This window comes from Penicillium griseofulvum, assembly GCF_001561935.1.
Source record: "Penicillium griseofulvum strain PG3 chromosome Unknown contig_80, whole genome shotgun sequence".
NCBI classification, from domain to species: Eukaryota; Fungi; Ascomycota; class Eurotiomycetes; order Eurotiales; family Aspergillaceae; genus Penicillium; species Penicillium griseofulvum.
In genome coordinates this window covers 2,140,753-2,163,803 of record NW_024467471.1, presented here as the reverse complement: position 1 = coordinate 2,163,803, position 23,051 = coordinate 2,140,753, and the positions used below count along the sequence as shown (strand labels likewise).

The window sequence follows — 23,051 nt, the reverse complement described above, 5'->3', positions numbered from 1 at the left end:
CGAAGACCACAAATCAGTCATTCAAAATCCCACGGCTTTTCCCTCTAAAAGAGTCCATCATACCTAAAAGGCGTAGTCATAATCATCCATAAAATCATAAAATCGTAATCCCCATCAAATCTCAAACCCTCCCCCCAAACCCACTCCTTCCATCCCCATCGATCCCAACCCTAACTGGACTACTTCCCCCACTCCAACTCCCACCCTGAGAACTATCACTCCCACTCGCACTCCTACTCCCAGACCCGAACGAAAGCACATCATCCTCACGAGCACTCTTCCGTCCTGCACCAATTGCAGCACGCATTCCCTGCACAGCGCCACTGTGCTCATGACCCACAGGGTACATGCCGTCATTGACGGAGAAGTTCCGGCAGATAAGGTAGGCGCGCATAGCGGCGCTCTCACGTGCGAGAGTCTCGTTGCTGCAGATACTGTCGGTTTGATACTCGCGGTTGTTAACGCGCACAGTGCATGTGTATCCGCTGCTACTTGTGTATGCGTTGTAGATTGGTTCGGGCCAATTGCGGCGCCGACAGAGGCCTAGTTGTGATATGGTTAGTTTGATTCCCCGATTGGTTTGGAATTGATGTGGGGAAGGGACTTGGGCTTAGGTGTTTATTTTTTTGCATTAGGGGATTGGGCTCGTGTATTGGCAATGCTGCATGACACACATAGCTTCGAGATGAGATGGGGAGGATGACTTACTGGTCAGGTAGAGGATATAGTACATCTTGGGATTTGGACTGGATGCAAGCCGGGAGCAAGAGAAAGGTGGGAAAACTGGAGACGGACGACAGCGTTGCCACTCGTCTAACTGCAACGAATTGGGACGATTACTCGACACACATTGGGCGGATCTGGCTTGCAGGGTGACGGGTTTAGGGCTGATTCTGTGCTGCTAGCAGAGTAATATGCGGATTGTGATGCCCAACGGCGGGACTGCGTTTGCTTTGCTAGTGGGAGGATGTGCTGGCGTTCCAAAAGCACGATTATACTAGTAAAGACCAAAGGTCTAACTCAGAGAGGGGAAAGAAAATTGGAGTGAGAGCAAGAGGAGAACTAAATCAGGACTGGAAAGATGCCACCATATACAGATATACTAGAACCGAGTCCCCCGTACAACAGAAAAAAAAAGAAAATTAAATAAATAAATGAGGGGAACAGAGCTGTTTGCCATATACTTGATATTACTTCAAAAACAGGTGGGGCTTTTGCATTGATACCCTCAAGTCATACCGTGAGCTGGCCGGTGTACACAGTACAGGGAAACGGTTGCAATTGCGACAGCGCACAAAGGAACAAAAAAGGAGATGCTTCCAATGCAGTTGACCTGAACAAGAAAATATTGAATCAAAAAGTTAAACCTGAGATTTCAATACCCACCGAAAGATTGAAGGGGAAAAAAAAAGAAAAGACAAGTATACAGTAAACAGTAATATTAAGCTAGTAAACAAACTTCGAAAGAGACCCTAGGACACGGATCTGGAATCCGAGTATAGACTACTTCACTCAAGTAAACAAAGTACAAGAGAAGAGAGAAGAAGAAGAAGAAGAAGAAGAAGAAGAAGGTAGATGCCTGCAAACGCCAGACTCGCATTGGACGTTGAAAAGCCACGCCAAAGATAAAAAAGTAACAGTAACTCAAACGGGTGTTCGACGTGTTTCGTCCGTTTTCTCGGCGGGTTTTTACTGATGCGCTGGCATATCTCTTTGCCAGTAGAACCGGGAGTCACCGTGGGTAAGATGTCTGATTATGCTGCAATTCGCCGATCGAAACATAAACATTCTCGGAGACTAACCTTGCCCGCTTGCAGAAGGGGTAATATCTGAAGATTATTCACGGAGTGATTCGAATAGTCTTATAGGACTATATACTCTGTAAACGGGATTTTGTTACCCTCAGAATGGCTTTCATTTTTGGCCCCGCAGACGCAAAGTGCAATTAAATTTGCCGCCCTGGATATCAAGACGTGCAGGTCTGAGAATGGTGATTAGCGCCAAGGAGGGGTTCATGTTGTGCAGAACGCATCTAAAGAGGGGTTGTGAAAGGATTATGAGACAATAAAATACTTCACCAGAAGTAATAGGAATCGGAACAACATCGGAGAATGGGAAATTGCATGCACCGAGGAACTTCACTCGGCAGGCATCGGACGCAGTGATGAGCTGGCATTGCAGTGGGGAAAGGCGTTAGATTTATCTGCATCTTCTACTATTACTTTTACCCTCTTGGGTCTTGTGCAGGTGTCTCTGTGGCAAAATACACTATAATTTACAAAGCCATATTGATCGGCGAGAATAGGAAAAGTAAAATCATCGTCCTTAGCGCTAAAGTGGGTTCGAAAACTTCAGACCGGTGAAACAACTGCCAGCACGAAAGAAACAAGGACATGAGCAATTGGTGTTATGTGCTAGGACCTGTGCTGTAAAGTCATACTCGGACCCCCGACATTCCCAACCGCATAGATCCAGCCCCTTGCGTCTAGGTCTCGCTCACAGCGTCTTCCTTGGCTTGAAATCATCCTCGTGGCTCCCATGTTATGACCGCTGCTATGACCACGGGGCTTGCAGTCTCAAGCATCTAAGACTAGTCATGCATATGCACTCGCTCGGAGTCTCTGGTTACCAATGACACCCTGCTGCTTCAACTTTCCGAAGGCAACCTCATCCGTCATGGCGCTTTGTCCCGTGTCTTCTTTTTGATATGAGGTCGGCTTACACCCCTTCCTCGTAGATAGTAGGGGGCTGGACCTCGGACCAGAGCCGCATTTGCTCCGCGGCTTTGTGTGGGATCACATACAAAGGGTGCATTGCCTCTAGCCGATCGCCTCTCGAAAACACATTGCTCGGATCACGGCTTGGTGAAGACTTCCAGGAAAATGAGGATGAAAAGTTGCCGCTTGAGACACTCGAGCCTGTTCGGTAATGATGGTTTTGAGTCGCGCTCAATCCTGCCATAACGTAGCAGGTGTGGTATGAATCGACGTGTCTTGGTCTTGATCAGCTACATGTGCAAAAAAAAAAAAAAAACTGTCACAGATAGGAGTGAACATACTTGCCCGGTTTATCGCGAAGACCACCATCGACCCCTTGACAACATCCAAGGATGTATCGGGTTAAACCTTCGCGGCTGAAAAGACTGTTGGCTGGTGGCTCGGCGGTGTCTGGCTTTCCTTGCAGAGAAGATTCAATCAATGGCCAGCATCCACCCACCCAATGGCTGTAACATCCATCAACCAGCTTATTTGTGCGTCCGGAAAGACCACCTTCTGGGGCGGACTGACGTGCAGACAACCACGACACTAACATGGGAATATCCATGTGTCTATCAGGAACCATTAGCATACAAGAATCAGAGACCATTCCGACCTGGAGTAGTCACCTATTGAACATCTCCTCGGGAGATCCCAAGATAGACAGACATGCTAGAGCGCAAAAGGCGTATGCCCCATGAGCCTCCGATCCAGGGCTGCCCGAGATACCTCCTTCAAATGTTTGGCCTAGGGGTGAGTGTTAGCACATCTTAAGCCTGCTACAACCCAAACCACCAGTAATTCATACACCGTGAAAGATATTCAGGAAGACCGCTCGTCAAATTGAACAAACCGGCCTCCCGCGCTTGGCAGCCCGGAGCAAGCGTCAGCGGCAGATCCAGTAGCGAAATCAGAGTCATAGCGCAGTATGCGCCACTACATTAATGACATGTCAGATCTTGCATCGGGGAAGAGGGAGCAGGTTTACGAGCAAGCGCCTGCTCCAGCCCTGCAGTTTCACTTACCGCACATCTTCCTCCCCGCCTTCACAAACACGGAATCCCCCATCTGGCTGCTTCAATCGGCAGATCCATTGCCATCTAGGAAAGCCAGACATAGATAGTCAGACGCAAAGGACCACACATGCACATGCAACAGGACGCTGCCGGTGACAACTCACATCGCGTTTCGATCCACCAATTCAAAGGCCTGTTCGCCTCCAACCATGGCCAGCGACAGGATGGCTGCATAACTGCCCGCTAGATGAGATGTCTGGCCGTGGCCGCCGCCAAAGCCACCTGTGGGGTTCTGCATCGGCCGAAGCGTAGTGATCACACTAAAATAGAGCAAAGTTTAGAATGGCTTTCTTTTCACATGTTTCACGTTGTACAGATGATCTTTTCCAATCAGGGTATATCTCCTCTAGAGGCTCTCCATTGTGTGGATATATGACAGGTAGAAAAAAGCAAATAGGAAAACGAGGCGGGGAAAAGGAAATAATAAAAAAAAAGCAAGGAAGTAATGCACGCACCGTTCGCGAAACTGAGTCGTATCTTCTCCCAGCATGGCAAGTCCCGCCAATGCCCAGTACACAATCCACGGGCGGCTGGCGTCCATGGCGACGAACCCCTCGGGATAATCCTCCAGGGCATCATAGAGGTAGCCGGTGTGAAGATCACGTTGCAGGGCGGGCACACCATGTTGGTTAAATTGAGTCTGGGTGCTGTGGATGCCTTTTAGGAATGGCAGGCATTTTTCCAGCGTCGCGTTCTGCAGATCGATTGTCTCGGTGATAAGCGGGTCACGGATGGCTGGCGGCTGCGTAAATAAGGCCGGGATCCCCGGGCGCGGTTTAGAGTCTGTCGACATGATTTTGACTAATGATGAGGTTGGGTTGGATCTTTTCGGGAATCGAACTTTGCGAGGTTTCCCGATGAGTGGCATAGGTTTATGTAGATTTTGAAGTTCAAAGAGATGTTTGAAGTTGCTTAGTATTGTTCTGTCGTGAATGTAAAAAAGTCTAGAAATATTTCTTTGTTTCCCCACAACCAAATATTCCCATTTGACATCAGATAGTTTTCCTCGATCTTTTAGTTAAACAGTGATGCATTCCTATAACTATATCAGTTACTCCTTAATGTCCTGCAAGTCACAAAAAGTCAATATAAATATATATGTGATTGATCTGACGCCATGTAGTGATATTGTCGGCTTACACCCTTGCTGCATGTGCCCAGGTGTCCCCCAGTAAGAAAAGACCTGTCCAATTTCTTGTTTTGCTGTTCACGATGTTAACTTGGCGTTCTCAACAAGATTCCACATTCTCTCAATATACTCTGTGCTATTCACTATTTTACTATTCTACTATTTTAATATGAATATTATATTATATTATTACTCCATACTCTATACGCCGTATATATTTTTTTATAAAACGGTATGCATGGTCAGCATACTGAACTGGCCTAAATACCGAGATAGGGAAGGAAAACAGCTGATTGGATCTGATTAGGAAGGACTCAATTTATTTATACGATCAGACTGTCAGATCTCGGTTATTCCTATTGCCACTATCTGTACGCACTGTTTTTTTTTTTTTACTTTTCCCCCCACTGATCTTCCTCGGTCTCACGGATGATTTACCGTAAGGATCTCAGTATAGCCCTGGAGAACCTAGGAAAGAAAATAAGATATACGGAGTCTATCAAAAAGTGATATAATAAAATAGATATATCAAGATATGGAAAAAGATATGAAATATAGTAGGAGAAACAAAAAAACAAAAACAAAAAAAATAAGGCAACCTTCCAAGTTAGGAAATATTTCAATAAATACCCACTCCATACAAGATCATGGGATCAGCAGGGTAACTATCCCATAATACACTAATGCAAACTAAATCCGTGGCAATAATTTCATCGTTCAGTACTGGATCAATGTCCTCTCCCTCTCTCCACAACTCCCCTAGCGCATTTCTTCGCTCACCGCTGCTTTGTCCCCCCCACCGCCTCACTTCCCTCTTCTTCATGGTGGTGTCACCCTTCTGAAGAAGGTCCTCTCATCCAGGCTGGTCCTTTTCTTCCCCTTCTATTTCCCTTCCCCGTGATCGTTTTGGCTCCAAAAAAGTCATGTCCAATGTCGATATATCCAGTGACGGCCTGATTGGCGTCGATTATGACTCTAGAGGTTATCTTCAGCACCAAACATGGCCTGTGGCGGTAGAACAGGTACCCCCACGGTCAGAAGAGGCCCATGGTCTCTCTCCGTTACAAACTGGCGGTCACCCTATGGAACAGTCGGTGACCCATGATCCAAATCTCATGGTCGATTGGCACTTTCAACAATTACACACCCACCATCAGCTTTCATATTCGCCCGAAGACCCATCCTCAGCGCCCCAGTTCACCACTAGTTATGGAATGCCCATGCAGTCTTCCCCCGTCGATCTGATGTCTGGCCAGGGCCAGATGAATGCGGGTTTGCTCGATGGTCCTTATTTGCCAATGTCAGCCCCAGTCGACATGGTCCCATTCACATATCAGGACTTTCAAGCGGATTTAATGACCTTCCCCAACGGGCTTTCGGATGTTTCTTATGCCCCGCACCCCGTTCTTGAAAGCAGCTCACCCACCGATACTTATTTGGAGGTCCGTTCCTTGTCCAGCAGTGACAACGGCTGGAGTACTATCGACCACCGCCGCTCTCTCGACTTTGGTTATCCTGAACAAGGTGTTTTCGTCAACCCCACCCAGACACTGCACGACCGCAGCCTTTCGGAGTCTTCATATTCCACATCATACGGCAGCTTTGTGGATATCGCCCATCCGATCGGTTCTCCTGGTTCTGAGAATAATATGGACTTGCCTTGCTATAATCATCATGGCCATGGCCACGGCCATAGTTACAGTCATAGCCATACTCACAGCCACAACCACAGCCACAGTCATAGTCACAGCCACAGTCACAGCAGCTCCATTGGAATTCACGGTACCTCCCCGACAAGCAGCGCAATCGTCCTTCGTGATCAGTCTTCGCAAGGTTCTCGCTCGCCTTCCGCAGTCAGTCCCGTTGGAATGGTGCGGCCGATCCCGGTTCCGATCAAGAAATCCACATCCCCTGCTCGATCAGCTGGATCTTCTCAAGCATCTACCTCGCCACCGAGCCGAAAACCGTCCCGCAAAAGTCCCATTGCCGCCAAGACCGCCGAGACTAAGGTTCGCAAGCAGTCCCAGACCGGCAAGCCCGAGACCGAGAAGCGTGTTGGCAAGCGAAAGGGCCCCCTCAAGCCCGACCAGCGGAAACAGGCCAGCGAGATCCGGAAGCTGCGCGCGTGTCTGCGCTGCAAGTTCCTCAAGAAGACATGTGACAAGGGCGAGCCTTGTGCAGGATGCCAACCGTCGCACGCACGGTTATGGCAGGTGCCATGTACTCGCATTGATATCAAGGAGATTGGGTATTTCATGAAGGACTGGAAAGCGGATTACGAACGCCACATCACCATGGGCTTCTCTGTCGGCAACATTACCGGATTCTCCGATCAGGAACGCACTCTCTTCATCACTCACGGTTATGGACAGGTCATGCCTATCAACGCTCGCGAGGTCTATGTTCGTGACGAGAAGTGTTTCAACATTGACTGGATCGAGTCGATGCAGCGTGATCCAACACAATACGAGGTCGAGACCGCCAAACTGTCGGCTGGTATGGAGGGCATCTCGCAAGCGATGCTGTCGGATTACCTTGACCGCCACATCGACGGCAATGGCACCTTTGAGAAGTTTGTCGACGATTACTTCGAGGGCACTCCTTTCCTGACGCAGATGCTCAAGACCGCCTTCCGCTTCTACTTCCGCACTAAGCTGCCCGTTATCCGGAAGGCACTCAAGCTGGTCGTTGCTTACAACCTCACCATGCATGTCACCATGGTTGAAGGCATTGGCGAAGAGGAAGGCTTCCTCGGCAAGATCAAGACCAAGGGCTCCAAATTCGCTGGCAAGACCATGGCTCCTGTCATGATCAACTTCCAGATTAAGTATGCCATGGCTAGCATGTGGCGTGACCTGCAGAAGGATGTGCTGGAGGAGCTGTCGGCTCTTTACTCGAGTGTGTACAGCGGCGACAAGCTGAAGAACTGGCCGACAATCTTCATCCTGGCCTCCATTCTGTTGGCCGTGTGGGAGGAGATGCAGTTCGACAGCCACTACCGGACACCAGACCAGTCTGCCGTTGATAAGTTCTGCAACGATATGGAAACCACACCGGTGGGCGTCATCGTCGGGTTGTTCCAGGCCATTTCACAGAAGCTCCCCCCGTTCACCGAGTGGGACTCACAAAAGCACCACCAGCTGTTGTACTCCAACCCCGATGTTTGCAACACCATGACCGAAGTCCGCCAACATGTCGAGCAACATGGTAAGAGACGAAACTCTTACAATCTCTCATTGATCTTGGAGACTAACCCTATCTTGCAGAAACCTATCTCCGCAGCCGTAGCGGTACGAAATTCAACCGTGGCGACTTTGACTGCCTTTCAAATAAATTTGTGTCGCGACTGGTCATTCGCGCCAATTAGACGACCTCGATGCGCAAACGCATTATGATGATGATATTTACCACGACTGCCGTTTTCCAGCGAGTACAGTTCCGCGATTTCGTTTTGAATGCTTATGCGAACCATTGTCGTGACGATGCGCGAGCGCATCTATCGCTCTTTAACGAAGAATCCGACGGGTCCCCCTCCTAGCGAGGTTCTGCCCATTTTTTGTATTGTGCTTCCGAGCGAACCGACTTTCTTTTGATCTAGCTTTTCATGAGCCTTGTTTTTTTTGGTCTTTTTTTGGCGTCTTTTTGTCATATTTACCTTTTCCTTTTTCCTCTGTTTTTTTTTTTTTGCTCTTGTCTTTGGTGTATACCTACCTTTCTTCGCATAGCTTTGCCTCCAGCGATGAACGAGGATCACGAATGTCATGACCGTGTACGGCCGAAGGTGTTTTGTTTTGTTTTGATTTTTGTGGCATCTGGCACCCGCCACGGAACAGGCCAATTCAAGTTAAAGCAGTGCCCCGAGAAAGGGACTGTCTTAGCCCCGAACTGCCACATTCTTGGCTGACGCATATCTGCCGGGGACGGCGTCGGAGGTATTTTTGCGAAGAGCGGATTTGTTTATACATTGCCAATGGGCTGCTCTATATGATAGTTTTTAACTCTACTTGAAATCTGATTCTTATTTTTGAATACATATAAAAAGGAAGAAAGAAAGAAACAGAAAAAAAAAAGGACTACAGAGTACACGAATGATACTAAGTTTGGAAGCGGGTACAGAGTACCCGGGAGACCGTAATAGTTGCCATGTACAGCCCCGTACCCTCTACTTTCTCACTAGCGTCCCCATTTTAAGGTCCACCCCCTCTTTTCGATAAGCAACACAACGTCATCACTTGGGGGAATCAGACTTGAGACTTGAGGGATATAACAGATATTTAACACCCTATAAGATAGGAGAAGATCATGGAATCTTAATAATAGTCTATTTGTAGATATCCAATAGAATATCCCTTTCGGAGTTTTTCAGGTGGCGTCAAATGGGCTGTTCCCAGGCACCCCCTGTTTGACTCATCCGGCACCTTCTGGCATTTTCAGAGCGTCACCTGCACCTGACTAAGACGCCTCGCCCCCTCATCCTTCTAAGGTTTCCTACATAAGGACACTGTTTTCCCCTCTTCCACTTTTTTCCTTTCAACCCACCCATTCTCTAGGTCGCTTTACTTGAGAGCATCCTTTTCTTCAAACCATATCAAATAAGCCCATCATGCAGATCTTTGTCAAGACTCGTACGTTCACCTATTCTAGTCTACTCGACTTTCTTGCCATGGACATCCTTACTAACATCATTTTCTCTAGTCACTGGCAAGACCATCACCCTTGAGGTTGAGTCCAGCGATACTATCGACAATGTAAAGTCCAAAATCCAGGACAAGGAGGGAATTCCCCCCGACCAGCAGCGCCTCATCTTCGCAGGCAAGCAACTTGAAGATGGTCGCACCTTGTCGGACTATAACATCCAGAAGGAATCCACACTTCACCTCGTCCTCCGCCTCCGTGGTGGTATGCAAATTTGTAAGTGTTGTCTCCAAACTCATGTCGTTTGTTCTTGACTAACATTTGCCACAGTCGTAAAGACCCTGACCGGCAAGACCATCACCCTTGAGGTTGAGTCCAGCGATACTATCGACAATGTAAAGTCCAAAATCCAGGACAAGGAGGGAATTCCCCCGGACCAGCAGCGCCTCATCTTCGCAGGCAAGCAACTTGAAGATGGCCGCACCCTCTCAGATTATAACATCCAGAAGGAATCCACACTTCACCTCGTCCTTCGTCTACGTGGTGGTATGCAGATCTTCGTCAAGACCCTTACTGGCAAGACCATCACCCTTGAGGTTGAGTCCAGCGATACTATCGACAATGTAAAGTCCAAAATCCAGGACAAGGAGGGAATTCCCCCCGACCAGCAGCGCCTCATCTTCGCAGGCAAGCAACTTGAAGATGGCCGCACCCTCTCAGATTATAACATCCAGAAGGAATCCACACTTCACCTCGTCCTTCGTCTACGTGGTGGTATGCAAATCTTTGTCAAGACCTTGACTGGAAAGACTATCACACTGGAGGTTGAGAGTTCAGACACTATCGACAACGTGAAAAGCAAGATTCAAGATAAGGAGGGAATTCCCCCTGACCAGCAGCGTCTTATCTTCGCTGGTAAGCAGCTGGAGGATGGACGTACTCTTTCGGACTACAACATCCAGAAGGAGAGCACCCTGCATTTGGTGCTGCGTCTGCGTGGTGGTCAGTAATTGATTCAATGATTTTTCTTCAACTTCGATAGGTTCTACATGACCTGCATGGCGTTTGATCGGTTTTCGAGGCTGAGGCTTCTTTGCAACTTGTTTCCTGAGGACGGCTTCTCTCTTTTACTTGCCCACTTTATCATTTGATATGTGATAGATAGTTCTCTACAATTCACTCTAGCAACCCTTTGCTAGTCTCTACCGAGCATGCCATCTAATCGTAGGTGAACTTTTATGTAGTATTTACATCGATGCCAACATGCATGTTTATCCCTCCAGCATCTCATCCATGTGCAAATGACATATAGGCAATTCGGTTCAATCTCACCAGTTCTCGCCACCTCACTTAGAAGGCGCTTCATAAGGTCAGTTTTTGCCTCTTTGCCACTCTCATGTGCCAGGAACCACTTGTGGCGCAAAGCGCAGAAGCGGGCGACAATAAAATTCCTGGTTGTACATGAAAACTTGTGTATGATATACACTCTTCTAGCATTTGATTTTTGTGATCACAGCTATAAAACTGAGGGGGGAAATAGCCGATTAAAAGAAGACATCTGAAAAGTGTTTCAAGAAAGACTACCAAAAGGCATTATTACCAGGCCAAGTCTCCCGTGGTTCTCCAGGGCTGAGGTCCTGCCCGAAATCCTTGCATTAAGTAATCATATCCTTATCGTCAACGGTGATAACACGACTTCCTCTTTTGACAGTTCCAAGTCACAAAGCTCCAAAGGATGTGAGCCGTCATCCGTGATGCCCGCTTACTTCTATCACCTTAGCTTGCAACTTCTCCCCCACAGTCTATCCGACGCGCCAGGCTTGCAGGGATCCTCTCTCGCGCTACAATCCGCATGGGAAGCTCTCCAGCCATTCCAACGGAGCCGGCCATCAATTTCCAACCGCCTATCGCCCGGAGATAATAAAACCCCACTCCCAGACCACAATTTGGCGCATCGACAGAAAGTCATATCCACCCTCTCCACCCACAGCACTCTCACCCCACCAGGAACCACCCCCTCCGCCAGCACCTCCACTAGCTCCTCAACCACCACTCTACTCGAAGACGACAAGCGCTTCGGCGCCGTCTCCATCGAGTGCATTGACATGGTCACTCCAAAGCACCCGTCCAAGCGCACCTCGAAGCGCGGCTCCATATCCACCACAGAACCAGAAAACCTCGTTGCCACAGGCATTGGCACCGATATTCTAGGCGGCCTTCGCACGAAAGGCAGATACATCCCACTCGATTACGAGCTTGCCGACAGTGTCTGGGGAATTGTACACCTGTACCGCGACTCACAGGAGACGCCCTACCTCGCAAACGATGACGAGTACCCCGCCTACCTGAAGGGCTCCTCAGCTGCGGCCCGCCATCCCGGTGAGCAGCAGGCTACGTTTAGACAGGGTCTGGCCGGTGTCGGGGGTGCTAAACAACCTGGGACGGCGGGCCTTGCGGAATACCCTTTTCCTGAGACGACTTCTTCCTCTGTGCAGAGTCCAGATGAGGATTGTACGACACTATGTATCCTTGCTGTGCCGTCTTATCTGTCGCCACCAGACTTTTTGGGGTTTATAGGACAGAAGACTATGGACGATGTCAGTCATTTTCGAATGATTAGGACTGCGCGTGCGAATCGGTATATGGTTTTGATGAAGTTCCGGAGCGGGCGAAAGGCAAAGGAATGGCAGAAGGAATGGAATGGCCATGTGTTTAATAGCGTCGAGCCCGAAACCTGCCATGTTGTTTTTGTGAAAACGGTTGAAATTCAAGTCGTGGATGCCGGAACACCGTCTGAGCAGGACGCTCTCTCTTCTAACCTTTCAACTCCTTCTCGTCCCCCAGTATCTTCTACCGGACAAGCAACGCTCACCGGCAAACCTCTCGCACCACCTACCCCTGCATTAATCGAACTACCAACCTGCCCAGTCTGCCTAGAGCGAATGGACGAAACTACAGGACTCCTAACAATCAACTGCCAACACGTCTTTCACTGCACATGTCTCCAAAAATGGAAAGGTAGCGGCTGTCCCGTGTGCCGATACACACAGGACGACTACCGCAAAAGCAGCGCATCCATCAAATCAGACGGAGAACCTCAAGAATGCAGCATCTGCCACTCAGAAGAAAATCTCTGGGCCTGTCTAATCTGCGGCACAATTGGCTGCGGCCGCTACGACAATGCCCACGCCTTCGCCCACTGGAAAGAAACATCCCATGCTTTTTCCATGGACCTCACCTCCCAGCGCGTATGGGACTACGTAGGTGACGCCTATGTTCACCGCATCATCCAAAATAAAACAGACGGAAAGCTCCTCGAACTACCTGCAGCAGACCACAGCGCCCTCGATCCACCAGACTGGGGCGACGCCGTCCCCCGCGAGAAACTTGAAAACATGAGTTTAGAATACACTCACCTTCTCACCAGCCAGCTGGAAAGCCAACGTGCGTACTTCGAAGAAGTCGTCGAGCGTGCGGTCGACAAAGCCTCGCAGGCTAGTGCCGCCGCCGCCGTAGCAGAGGTTAATGCTTCCAACGCCTGCTCGCGTCTAGAAGAAATACAAGCCAAGTACGATGCCGTGACAATTGAGACCCTGCCGTCGCTTGAACACGACCGCGCACGTGCAGAGAAAAGAGCAGAGAAATTCGAGGCACTGGCGCGTTCATTTGAGAAGGGGTTTCAAGAGGAGAAGGCTATGAACCGAAATATGTTATTGCGGTTGGAGGGGCTTTCTAAAGAGGTTGATGAACTCAAGGCTGTGAATGCGGATCTCGCGGACCAGAATCGCGATTTAACGTTCTTTATTAGCGGCACGCAGAGGTTACAAGGGCAGGGTGAGGAGGTTGAGCAGGGGACTATCTCTGTACCTGAGCCGCCGACTGCTTCAAAGAAGAAGAGGAAGGGGAAGGGGAAGGGGAAGAGGTAGTTTTGAGGAGGTCTCTGTTTACTTTTGCTCGGAATTAGAAGTGAGTTGGTCTTGAGGTTGTATTCTTTTGCATCCCTAATAAGGATGCTTTTGGGTGGTTATATGTATTTAGCGAGGTGTATTCAGTACACTAAAAACGAGTCAATGATATGAATTTACGAACCATCGATACGGAATTAGTACAAGATACAAGAATTCAGACAATCAACTATACAAATATGCACCTGGACAAATATAGCTGTTTTCGCTGAATAACAAGAGGTATGTGTCACTATGGGAAACGGACAGGCTGACATTTCCCAAACTCAACTTCAACAACACCTCAAATCCACACAAATTGAACTGAAATAACTATCTTCAGCAATGGGATGCGACTATTACGGCCCTGAACCTGATATCATGCCGCTCGAGGCTCCAAGCGAGAAGACGAGCACGGCCTCGGGTCGGGAGGAGTTGACCCCCGAGAACCCGGATGATTGCTGCTCTTCTGGCGACTGCGCGGATAACAAGCCCCATAATCATACCGACGTGCCTGACTGCTGCTGTGGCAAAGTCAGCCCATGCTGCGACACGTCTTGCCTTGACCGCTTGGCTATGCGGGAATGCGGGATGAGTGCTACTGCTACCCGCGGCCTAAATATTCATCCAAATAGTGAGTATGCTCTGAGAATGACATCTAAAGATTTCTAACTCCCTTTAGCTTGCGATGGAGTTACCGACTATAAGGCATGTAACCAACATCATCTCTCTACCCTCGACCGCTACGGCGCTACTCTACAAGCCCTGGGATGCATCTGCCGCGCTCTCATCGCTCTTAGCTAGGAAACCTGCTGTGAAATTCGCGAGCAACAGTTACTGGACGAGAGGCAGTACTCTAAAAAGTCATCTGCTCCCTCACTTCGCACTCCGCTGGATTCCTGCAGCACCAACGGCTCCGTCGCCAAGTATTAGATAGCGCAGAACTATCTTCGCCTGCGAAAGGGTTCTGGTGAAAGCACCAAGTCTATTAAGAAGGCGTCCGCTGATGCTTGCGTTGTCTCTTTTTATTCGAAGAACAAGCCCACTAAAGAGCCTATCAAAAGCAAGTGCTCGAAGCCGTATTATTCTGAGGACACGCCTGCCACGGCTCCATTCGTCAAGGACAACTATACTAAGCCTTGCTACTTCCTCGAAAAGCCTGCGAATTAGCTTACTGCCCAAACTAAATGCCTTGATTCTTACTGCTCGGTAGCTCCCTGTGTCGAAGAATCTCCTAAGGTCGGCTACCCCGGATCTTACTATTCCGGAGACCGGGATGTTAAAGATATTGATACTAAGAGTGTCGATGCAGACCCATACTGTCTAAAGGCTGAACCAGTTTTTGGGCCTCCAACTACTAGGTATGTAGGGTCTTTTTGTAGAACATCTAAGAACACGATCACTAAAGAGGTTCCCAATGCCACCTCCTCTGGCTCTTACTGCGAGCAACTAAGGTAAGATATGGTAAAGTCCCCAATAACTAGTTACATGGGTTCTTGCTGTACAGAACAGTAGCCGGCCAGCCCTCAAGGCTCTTGCCCCGATACTTGCTGCTCCTCTACTATTCCCAGTTCTGCTTTTAAGATTCAGAAAGCCTCGATTCATACCATAACCGACGTAGAGAATCAGGGTACCGGTAAGGAACATGTTATTCTCAGTATTTCTGGAATAACTTGCACTAGTTGCGAGACCAAGCTCAACCGAACCCTTGCAACTATCCCTGCCATCAAAGACCTGAAAACCAATCTTATTCTCTCACAAGCCGAGTTCAACATTAATCTAAGCCTTGGCTCAGTGGATGAAGTCATAAAATATCTAGAGCGAACCACTGAATTTAAGTACGAAAGAGTTCAGAACCAGGGATTTAGCCTAGATCTTATCGTTCCTGATGAACCCTCGAAATTCATTAGTCAGATGTAGCCAGACGGAGTTCTTAACATAGCACTCGTAGACAAGCAGACCGTACAAGTTGCGTTTAATCCAAAGATTATTAGAGCTCGAAACCTCACCGAGAAGATCTAGGGTCTGCGAACTAAACTCGCCCCTCCACGCGGTAACACTTCGCTAGAGGCTGGCAGCAAGCACGTTCGTCATGTCGGATACATAACGCTTTTCTCCGCTGTCTTGACGGTTCCAGTTCTAGTTATGGCGTAGGCCTCGCTTCCTCAAAGGGAGGTAGCATACTCCTCAGCTTCACTCACCTTAGCCACGATTATTCAAGTTATCATAACAGGGCCTTTCTACCCAAAGGCCCTAAAGGCTCTCATTTTCTCGAAGGTTATCGAGATAGACCTCTTGATTATCTTAAGTACCAGTGCCGCCTACATCTTCTCGGTGGTCTCCTTTAGGTATCTTATTACAGGGCGGCCCCTGTCGACAGGTCAATTCTTTAAAACGACTACTCTCTTGGTCACCTTGATTATGGTTAGTCGATAGGTTACCGCTCTCGCTCGTCAGAGAGCCGTTAAATCCATTTCTATCCAATCACTTCAGGCATCGACAGCTATCATTATCAACCAAACGAGTGGAACGGAACGTGAGATTGATGCCCGACTTCTTCAATACAGCGACACCTTCAGAGTTCTCCCTGACACCAGAATCCCGACCGACGGCACTATCATCAATAGGTCGTCTGAGGTTGATGAGTCCATGCTCACTAGTGAATCTAGACTAGTGGAGAAATATCCCAAGTCTGTGGTAATTGCTGGGTCCATCAATGGACCTAGAGTCATAACTGTTCGATTGAGTCGTTTACCTAGCGATAACACTATAAATGCCATTACTACGATAGTAGATAAAGCCAAACTGTCTAAACCTAAGTTACAGAATCTCGCAGACCGGGTAGCGTCCTACTTCATCCCGATTGTACTAACATTAGCAGTAATCACGTTCGTCATATAGGTTGCAGTAGGCATAACTATTCGTGGATATGATAGATCTGAAGCTACAATTCAGGCTATTACCTACGCCATTACTGTTCTTATCGTCTCTTGCCCCTGTGCCATTGGACTAGCTGTTCCTATAGTCATTGTGATTACCAGCGGAGTCGCAGCGGAAAGAGGTATTGTCTTCAAGTCAGCAGATGCTATTGAAGTGGCTCATAAGACGTCTCACGTCGTGTTTGACAAGACCGGGACCTTGACTCGGGGAAAGCTTTCTGTCGTCACGAAGAACTGCGAAAACGAGAACAATCTCCCGCTTCTTCTTGGACTCATCAAAAACAGCCGGCATCCAGTCTCGGTTTCTGTGGCTGCTCATCTCAAGGATGCTGGAGTTATGGCGTCTACTGTTCCTGGGCCCAAGAGCCTTACTGGCAAAGGGGTTGAAGCCACCTTCTATGGCCGGAAACTTCGAGCAGGCAATTCTCGCTGGCTGAATTTATCGGAAAATGAACTTGTTCAACCACTGCTTGCTCAAGGGTACACCGTCTTCTGCTTTACTATCGACAATGCGTTACAGGCGGTCTATTGTCTTGAAGACGAGCCCCGACCTGACGCTGCGAGCACGATTCAGACCTTGCAGAAGCGTGGTATCTCGGTACACCTCGTTTCTGGTGATGATGATGGAGCTGTCCAGTCCTTGGCGTGCAAGCTTAGCATTTTTAACGGCAATGTGCGTTCTCGAAGCTCGCCCGCCGATAAGAAGGACTACATCCAAACGCTCCTCAGTACTGGCAATCATAAGAAACCGGTTATTGTTTTCTGTGGTGACGGCACGAATGACGCCGTTGCTCTCGCACAGGCTACGATCGGCGTCCACATGAATGAAGGCACGGATGTCGCGCAATCTGCCGCGGACGTCGTTCTTATGCGGCCTTCTCTGGCTGGTATCCTCACCATGATGGACGTCAGTCGGAAATCTGTCAATCGCATCAAGTTCAACTTTACATGGAGCTTTGTTTACAACACTTTTGCAGTTCTTCTTGCTGCGGGTGCTTTTGTTAATGCGAGAATTCCTCTGGAGTTTGCGGGACTGGGAGAGTTGGTGAGTGTGTTGCCAGTCATTGCTGCTGCGCTGCTTCTGCGCTGGTCGAAGATCTAGGCATGGAGTGCCATCATGGGGTCACAAGTGAAGTTCCACGAACTGTTTTTTATGTCTGAAATCATCGTTTTGAAGAGGGGATAGCTCCTGCCATACTCGGTTTTGAATCGAAAGGGCAGATATGATGTTTTCGATCGCCTGTTCCGTAATAGACAAGACTCTTCTAAGGAAGCCTTAATGGGGTTTATTTTTAGAGGAGTAGTACCTGTGAGCACAGCTTGGAATTTTACGTGTTCGTTTCCGTAACATTTGACTCCGAAATGTATCTGCAACAATTACAGCCATTAGAACGAGAATACCTAGTCTTGTTAGGGTTCGAAAGAGCATCTTATGTGTCGACATGGAAGGCGATCACGGCCAGTAGCTCGAAACAACGTTGAATGCAAGTATAGATACACGCCCTAATAGCTCAAAACAATGCAAGTATAATACACGCCCTAATATCACATCTAAGCCTCCTTCCTAACAGCCCAGAAATAATTCCCCCAGTCCTCACTCCCAGGAACCATCTTCCACCCAATCCCAGGAACATAAATAGCACCTACACACTTCCACCTCATCCCCTCCGCAATAGCACTCCCACCCCTCGAAACACCCGTATCAGCAGCCCTCATCAACCCCTCCTGCAACCATCCCTTAACCTCATCCGGGTTAACAAACTTACCCCACTCATGCGTCCCGCGCGGCACAACACCAATAGGCCACGGCGCTTCAGCAATAACCTGGTTCAGAATAAATGACGGCAACGTCCGCGAAATAGTAGACCCAATTAGCCAACCGCCAGGCTTGAGTGCGCGCAAACAATTTGTGAGGAAGCCTAGAGGCGTTGAGGTTTTCGGGTCGATGTGTTCGAGCACTTCGAAGAGGGTTACGATGTCGTACTGTGAGGGAGTTTGAGTTGGAAGGCTGGAGTTTGGAGCGGATGTCGAAATCGGTGCGTTGCCGGCAAGTACATCCTCCAGCGTTGTGTTAAGGTACTTGAAACGGCCTGTGCGCAGATGCGTGTCGACGGTTGGATCTAGGCGCGCGTGCTCGCGCGCCATTTGGATTAGATCTGTTGAAGGGTCGATTGCGGTCATTGAGGCGGCGAGGGTTGGGGTTGGGGCTGCGGCTGTTGGGTCGAGTGGAATTGTTCGCGCGAGGGACTCGGCGAAGATGCCCCCGCCGCAGCCTACGTCGAGGTAGTTGAGGGTTGCCGTGGCGGGAGTGGATGCGGTTGGAGTTGGGGTTCCTTCTGCTAGGCAGGAGGCGATGAATTCGTGGCGGAGGGGGTTCATTAGGTGCAGGATTCGGGAGGGGCCCATTGGGTCCCACCAGGAGCTGGCGAGGGCGGAAAAGTGGGAGAGTTCATCGGCGGAGACGGAGGATGTTGAGTGTGCGCGAGTTGGAGGTGTTTGGATTGATGAGGCGGGTGCGGTTGCAGATAAAGAGTAGATTGGTGAGGGTCTCGTTGAGCGGAGCGCTGATCGGAGCGATCGGACTGAGAGAGGGAGGGTACGGGGTCGGAGGGAGGCCATTGTGTAGGTAATGGTGTTGGTTGTGGACTAGATTTGAGGTCCAAAGGAGAATTGTCTCCGGGAAATTTGTGCTCTGGTGAGCTTTTGTCGGCGCAGAGACTCGAGACTCGAGGGTTATCTGTAAATAATTGTTTAATAGGGGTCTCAGTGAGTTTTGAAAGCAATAGAGAGCATACCAGTGACAATATCCTGAGCAATTGAGAAGAGAAAGCCGCATGAAGCCGATCACCAAATTGGAGATACCGAGACAAACATGCCAAGACAGTTTGACTGCTGCTCAGAAGCTATGAGATCCTCGGCTACGATGTACATCGACTACACAACAGCAATGGAGTTGATGCATTGAGGCATTGATCATGTTCTATAATTCAGTTCTGCATACATATCATAAACATCCATCTATAAAAATCCAAGTGGTATCATACAACAAAAGAAACCCATTTCCCAAATTCAATACAGTCGGCAAAGATGCACATTATCCCAAGAGACAATTCTCGAAGCCCAATTGCTGCGGCATATGCGCATGAGGGGCTGACTCAGCTTGGCCATTGTTATCATGGATCTCGATATCCTTTGCACTAGCAGCGTAATCCCAGACATGCTGTCCAGACCAGGAAGCCAGCTGATCTGGCACAGCAGCACCGAGTATAGGGAGGAAATTCCCCGTGGTGATGTTGCAGTCGAGTCCCAGCACGGTTCTGCAACGATCGAGAAATGTAGGGAAAAGGTACGAAGGCGAACCACGTATCTGAGAAAGCGTGTGAAGTATACCCCACAGCAACTCGTTTGGATCAATAATTGACTCGGCCAGTCTATGGACGGCTTTTGGTCCAAGAGATCTTGTGACATCCGCGACGGACGACCCTAGATCAAAGAGTTTTTGTTCCTATAACATCCAAAATTAGTATACAAGCAAGCAACTTCAGCTCGGGCTGACATACCATTCCAATCCCATGCGCATCAACAGCACCCTGCGATGCAGCACCAATCACGCTCATCACGGATTTACCCACCATCACTGGAAGGTGAAATGGCAAAACTGCATCGTCACGCGAAGCAGGCTGTGTGGCATGGCTCATAGACAGTTTCCACATCATTGTCTGCAGCCACTGTTGCGTGATCAAGATATCAACCTGCTGGATCTCAAGGACCCCCTCTAGGGAGATAGCCTTGCACAGGTTAGATTGGATGGCAGAGGTTGGTGGCTTCTCCAAGATGCCATCTCCGCCACCGGCAGATATCCAATCATAAAGGTTCGGGGTGAGATTCTCAAAGATGTTGATGAGGTTGATGAATCCGTAAGCCAGGATAGGATCTTCTGAACACAGGACTTGAGGCTTGTGGATTGAGTTGCGCAGCATAACTGGCTTCGCTTGCTGGAGAGCATAACCTCTGTCGATGCATAAATTAGCACCAGTCCAACCCGTCATTGATCCTTCACGACTTACCTCTCTGTGATGAACAAAAGCCAGAACACACGCCGTCTTTCCTCCGCTTCTTCAACCTCATACTCTGCATACGTCTGCTCGCGATGCAAACCAAGTGTAAATGCAAATGAGGTAGCCTGGCACAAAAAGAACCAAGCCTGATCCTGACGATCAAGGTTCCCATACGAGGCAAACAGAAAGAACGAAGTCAAAAGTGACTCCGTGTTAAGTTCTTCTAAGACATCACAGTCCCGCCGCGCCCGCACGGCCTCCGCAAGAAGATCTTCCCCAGACATCAACGAGTGTCCGTCCCCGATGCTCATATTGTGAAAACGCGCAGGATCCGACACAGGTGTCGGCCCATCCAGTTTCAACTGGATATGTGTAGCTGCACACAGCGACGCCAAAAATGCATACCGCTGTGCAGACAGCTGGCCGGGCTGCTGGCAATCTTGCCGGAGCTGGTCCCCTCGGACCACTGGCATAATCGGGAACAAGTACTTGAGGTAGATATTGACATGGACGAGCAGAATCTGTGGTGAGAGACGGCGGGCGGCCGGTCTCGCATATCCATAGCCATAGCCAATGGCAGATTCCACATTTGAGTCCGTGGAGCTCGGAGACGAGACAAGATCCGGAGGCGGCAAGTGGGAAAAAGTATCCGAAAAGTCCTGGCCTGAGAACTGCGAGTCTGAGATTATAAACCCTGGCGAAATGGGCGAGTTGAATTGGTAATCCGGGATCTCACCGGTGCTGGCATCCTCGGGATACAGACTCTCGGGAGGATCGGGTCGGGATGAGAGAGGGTGAATCGGGGCTAGAGGATATAAAGTGCGGAATTTAGGCCCCTTGCGACGAAGAACATCGCTATATGAGCAAGAGAGAAGTAGCCGTTGACATTTATCGCAAGGTAGTTCACGGGAACATTTTATTTTGCGACGGCGACAGTTGTCGCATGCTTGTTTCGGCTTTGATTGTTTGGTGGACATTGTTTGCTAAGTCTTGACCAGACTCAGTAAAGTTGAAGTTCATGTTAGGGTTTAAAAAAAAAAGTTATGGTTTCATCTGGAGAACTTTTTCTTCGCCCGGGGTGTAGCACATTATAATAAAAAAAATTAGAAACCTGGGGAAGCGCGGGGGGCAGAAAGGAAAGAGACCCCGCAAAGGCCCCCTGCGTTGGCGTTATGCTTCATTTTTGATATTACTTGCATAGTTATTCTTCTAGATGTCTCGGGCCGACTTCTATTTCTTGACAATACCCCTCAGTCTTTAGAATATAAAGGTACAAAAGGTACAAAAGGTACAAGAAAAAGAACCTCATGATCACCATGATCATCATCAAGTTTGACACATTGAGTGACTTCATTTAAGATATATCCTTATGATCTTCTAAGATTAATAAAGGATTCCACATGTCGGCCCGTAAGCAAAGTTTCTCCTTGGCGAGATGCCTTTCGGGGCCTATTCGGTCCTTTGAAACATTCAGAAATAACCTTGGAAGATCAAAGATGCGGGATTTTCTCGCCCCCTTTAACCCGTTTAGTATGAAGTGGGCACCACTAGGCCACGCTGAGCATTTATCTCCGTTTCGTGTCTTGATATCCAATCAATCTCTTTATGGCTTGATTTAATTTAATAGTGGTCCACCCTATACGGAGAGAACGGAGTACCGAGGTGACTTTTGTTCCTTCTCGGCTTCCCGATTGTTAACTTATTTCCTTCTATGTTGTATGCATACTTAAAGTGCATAGTTACGGTATGGTTGATTCCGTAGACCTATACTTATAGTTTGTATAGTTTGTATAGTTTGATATAGTTTGTATACTTTGTATACTTTGATGTAGTTATCGTATAGTTATTGATGTCAATAATTCGGGAATCTGAGGGTTACTCCAAGATCCGTAAACGTTCAAACATCCGGGCATGCCGTTGTTATATTCTCCACTAGAGAGAAATGGTTCACCGTGGCTAAGCATAGATTTATGAGATCATAATATTCGAGTAAGTCCGGAGTACGGAGTAGATTCCTGTCAATTCCAGAATATAGCTACCTAAGTAGACGGGCATTTATCGGACAACTAGCCAATCATCAGGCTAGAATGGCGTGATCCATATAATGATCGGCGGTTTTCATAGTCATGATATTGCAGGGCTGTTCTCACGAACTGGTTCTTTAGAGATATTTCTATGTAGACATTTGTAAATTTTATCTAAAATGTATACAATTCATACCCTCATACCCTTCTTCTGTGTACGGAGTATATGGAGTATATTGTAGATTATACATGTACAGAACGTTTTCCCGTACTCCGTACAGCCCAGGTCTCGACCTCTCCGCATTTCAGCCCCTTAGTTTTCTTTAGCTTGAAAGCTTGACCAACCCCACAACCACATTCAGCCACTCGGGATATGAGTGCATCGGATAATCAGCGGAAATTCATCTTATTTCGGGGTCGGCATATGGATTCCTGCATTTTCATGTAGTGTATGTGCTGTACTACCCTGTACAACGGACGGTTCCGCTCA

General features: G+C 48.5%; 9 protein-coding genes across 9 annotated transcripts; 5 read left to right on the top strand and 4 right to left on the bottom strand.

Moving 5' to 3' along the window:
- Nucleotides 1-121: 121 nt before the first annotated feature.
- On the bottom strand, nucleotides 122-733 carry PGRI_018180 (uncharacterized protein; the record flags this gene model as incomplete). The annotated part of the gene is made up of 2 exons (XM_040789531.1): nucleotides 122-543; nucleotides 709-733. 2 exons carry the CDS (start codon nucleotides 731-733, stop codon nucleotides 122-124), a joined length of 447 nt encoding a protein of 148 aa, XP_040646484.1.
- Nucleotides 734-2,854: 2,121 nt separating this feature from the next.
- Nucleotides 2,855-4,625, bottom strand: PGRI_018170 (CAAX farnesyltransferase subunit beta RAM1; the record flags this gene model as incomplete). Its single annotated transcript, XM_040789530.1, has 7 exons — nucleotides 2,855-2,954; nucleotides 3,059-3,328; nucleotides 3,386-3,503; nucleotides 3,565-3,692; nucleotides 3,782-3,856; nucleotides 3,937-4,092; nucleotides 4,288-4,625. 7 exons carry the CDS (start codon nucleotides 4,623-4,625, stop codon nucleotides 2,855-2,857), a joined length of 1,185 nt encoding a protein of 394 aa, XP_040646483.1.
- Nucleotides 4,626-5,884: 1,259 nt separating this feature from the next.
- Nucleotides 5,885-8,328, top strand: PGRI_018160 (Zn(II)2Cys6 transcription factor domain-containing protein; the record flags this gene model as incomplete). Its single annotated transcript, XM_040789529.1, has 2 exons — nucleotides 5,885-8,168; nucleotides 8,228-8,328. 2 exons carry the CDS (start codon nucleotides 5,885-5,887, stop codon nucleotides 8,326-8,328), a joined length of 2,385 nt encoding a protein of 794 aa, XP_040646482.1.
- A 1,236-nt stretch (nucleotides 8,329-9,564) lies between these two features.
- PGRI_018150 (ubiquitin family protein) lies at nucleotides 9,565-10,606 on the top strand (the record flags this gene model as incomplete). Its single annotated transcript, XM_040789528.1, has 3 exons — nucleotides 9,565-9,586; nucleotides 9,657-9,872; nucleotides 9,927-10,606. The coding sequence occupies 3 exons, from the start codon at nucleotides 9,565-9,567 to the stop codon at nucleotides 10,604-10,606; spliced, it is 918 nt and encodes a 305-aa protein (XP_040646481.1).
- A 744-nt stretch (nucleotides 10,607-11,350) lies between these two features.
- On the top strand, nucleotides 11,351-13,522 carry PGRI_018140 (putative RING and UBP finger domain protein; the record flags this gene model as incomplete). The annotated part of the gene is made up of 1 exon (XM_040789527.1): nucleotides 11,351-13,522. One exon carries the CDS (start codon nucleotides 11,351-11,353, stop codon nucleotides 13,520-13,522), a length of 2,172 nt encoding a protein of 723 aa, XP_040646480.1.
- A 363-nt stretch (nucleotides 13,523-13,885) lies between these two features.
- On the top strand, nucleotides 13,886-14,344 carry PGRI_018130 (uncharacterized protein; the record flags this gene model as incomplete). Its single annotated transcript, XM_040789526.1, has 2 exons — nucleotides 13,886-14,174; nucleotides 14,223-14,344. The coding sequence occupies 2 exons, from the start codon at nucleotides 13,886-13,888 to the stop codon at nucleotides 14,342-14,344; spliced, it is 411 nt and encodes a 136-aa protein (XP_040646479.1).
- Nucleotides 14,345-15,961: 1,617 nt separating this feature from the next.
- On the top strand, nucleotides 15,962-17,581 carry PGRI_018120 (ATPase, P-type, K/Mg/Cd/Cu/Zn/Na/Ca/Na/H-transporter; the record flags this gene model as incomplete). The annotated part of the gene is made up of 4 exons (XM_040789525.1): nucleotides 15,962-15,964; nucleotides 16,034-16,237; nucleotides 16,367-16,428; nucleotides 16,477-17,581. The coding sequence occupies 4 exons, from the start codon at nucleotides 15,962-15,964 to the stop codon at nucleotides 17,579-17,581; spliced, it is 1,374 nt and encodes a 457-aa protein (XP_040646478.1).
- A 449-nt stretch (nucleotides 17,582-18,030) lies between these two features.
- PGRI_018110 (3-demethylubiquinone-9 3-methyltransferase) lies at nucleotides 18,031-19,098 on the bottom strand (the record flags this gene model as incomplete). The annotated part of the gene is made up of 1 exon (XM_040789524.1): nucleotides 18,031-19,098. One exon carries the CDS (start codon nucleotides 19,096-19,098, stop codon nucleotides 18,031-18,033), a length of 1,068 nt encoding a protein of 355 aa, XP_040646477.1.
- Nucleotides 19,099-19,573: 475 nt separating this feature from the next.
- Nucleotides 19,574-21,557, bottom strand: PGRI_018100 (putative C6 transcription factor (AmyR); the record flags this gene model as incomplete). Its single annotated transcript, XM_040789523.1, has 4 exons — nucleotides 19,574-19,984; nucleotides 20,040-20,490; nucleotides 20,547-21,392; nucleotides 21,445-21,557. The coding sequence occupies 4 exons, from the start codon at nucleotides 21,555-21,557 to the stop codon at nucleotides 19,574-19,576; spliced, it is 1,821 nt and encodes a 606-aa protein (XP_040646476.1).
- Nucleotides 21,558-23,051: the final 1,494 nt, after the last annotated feature.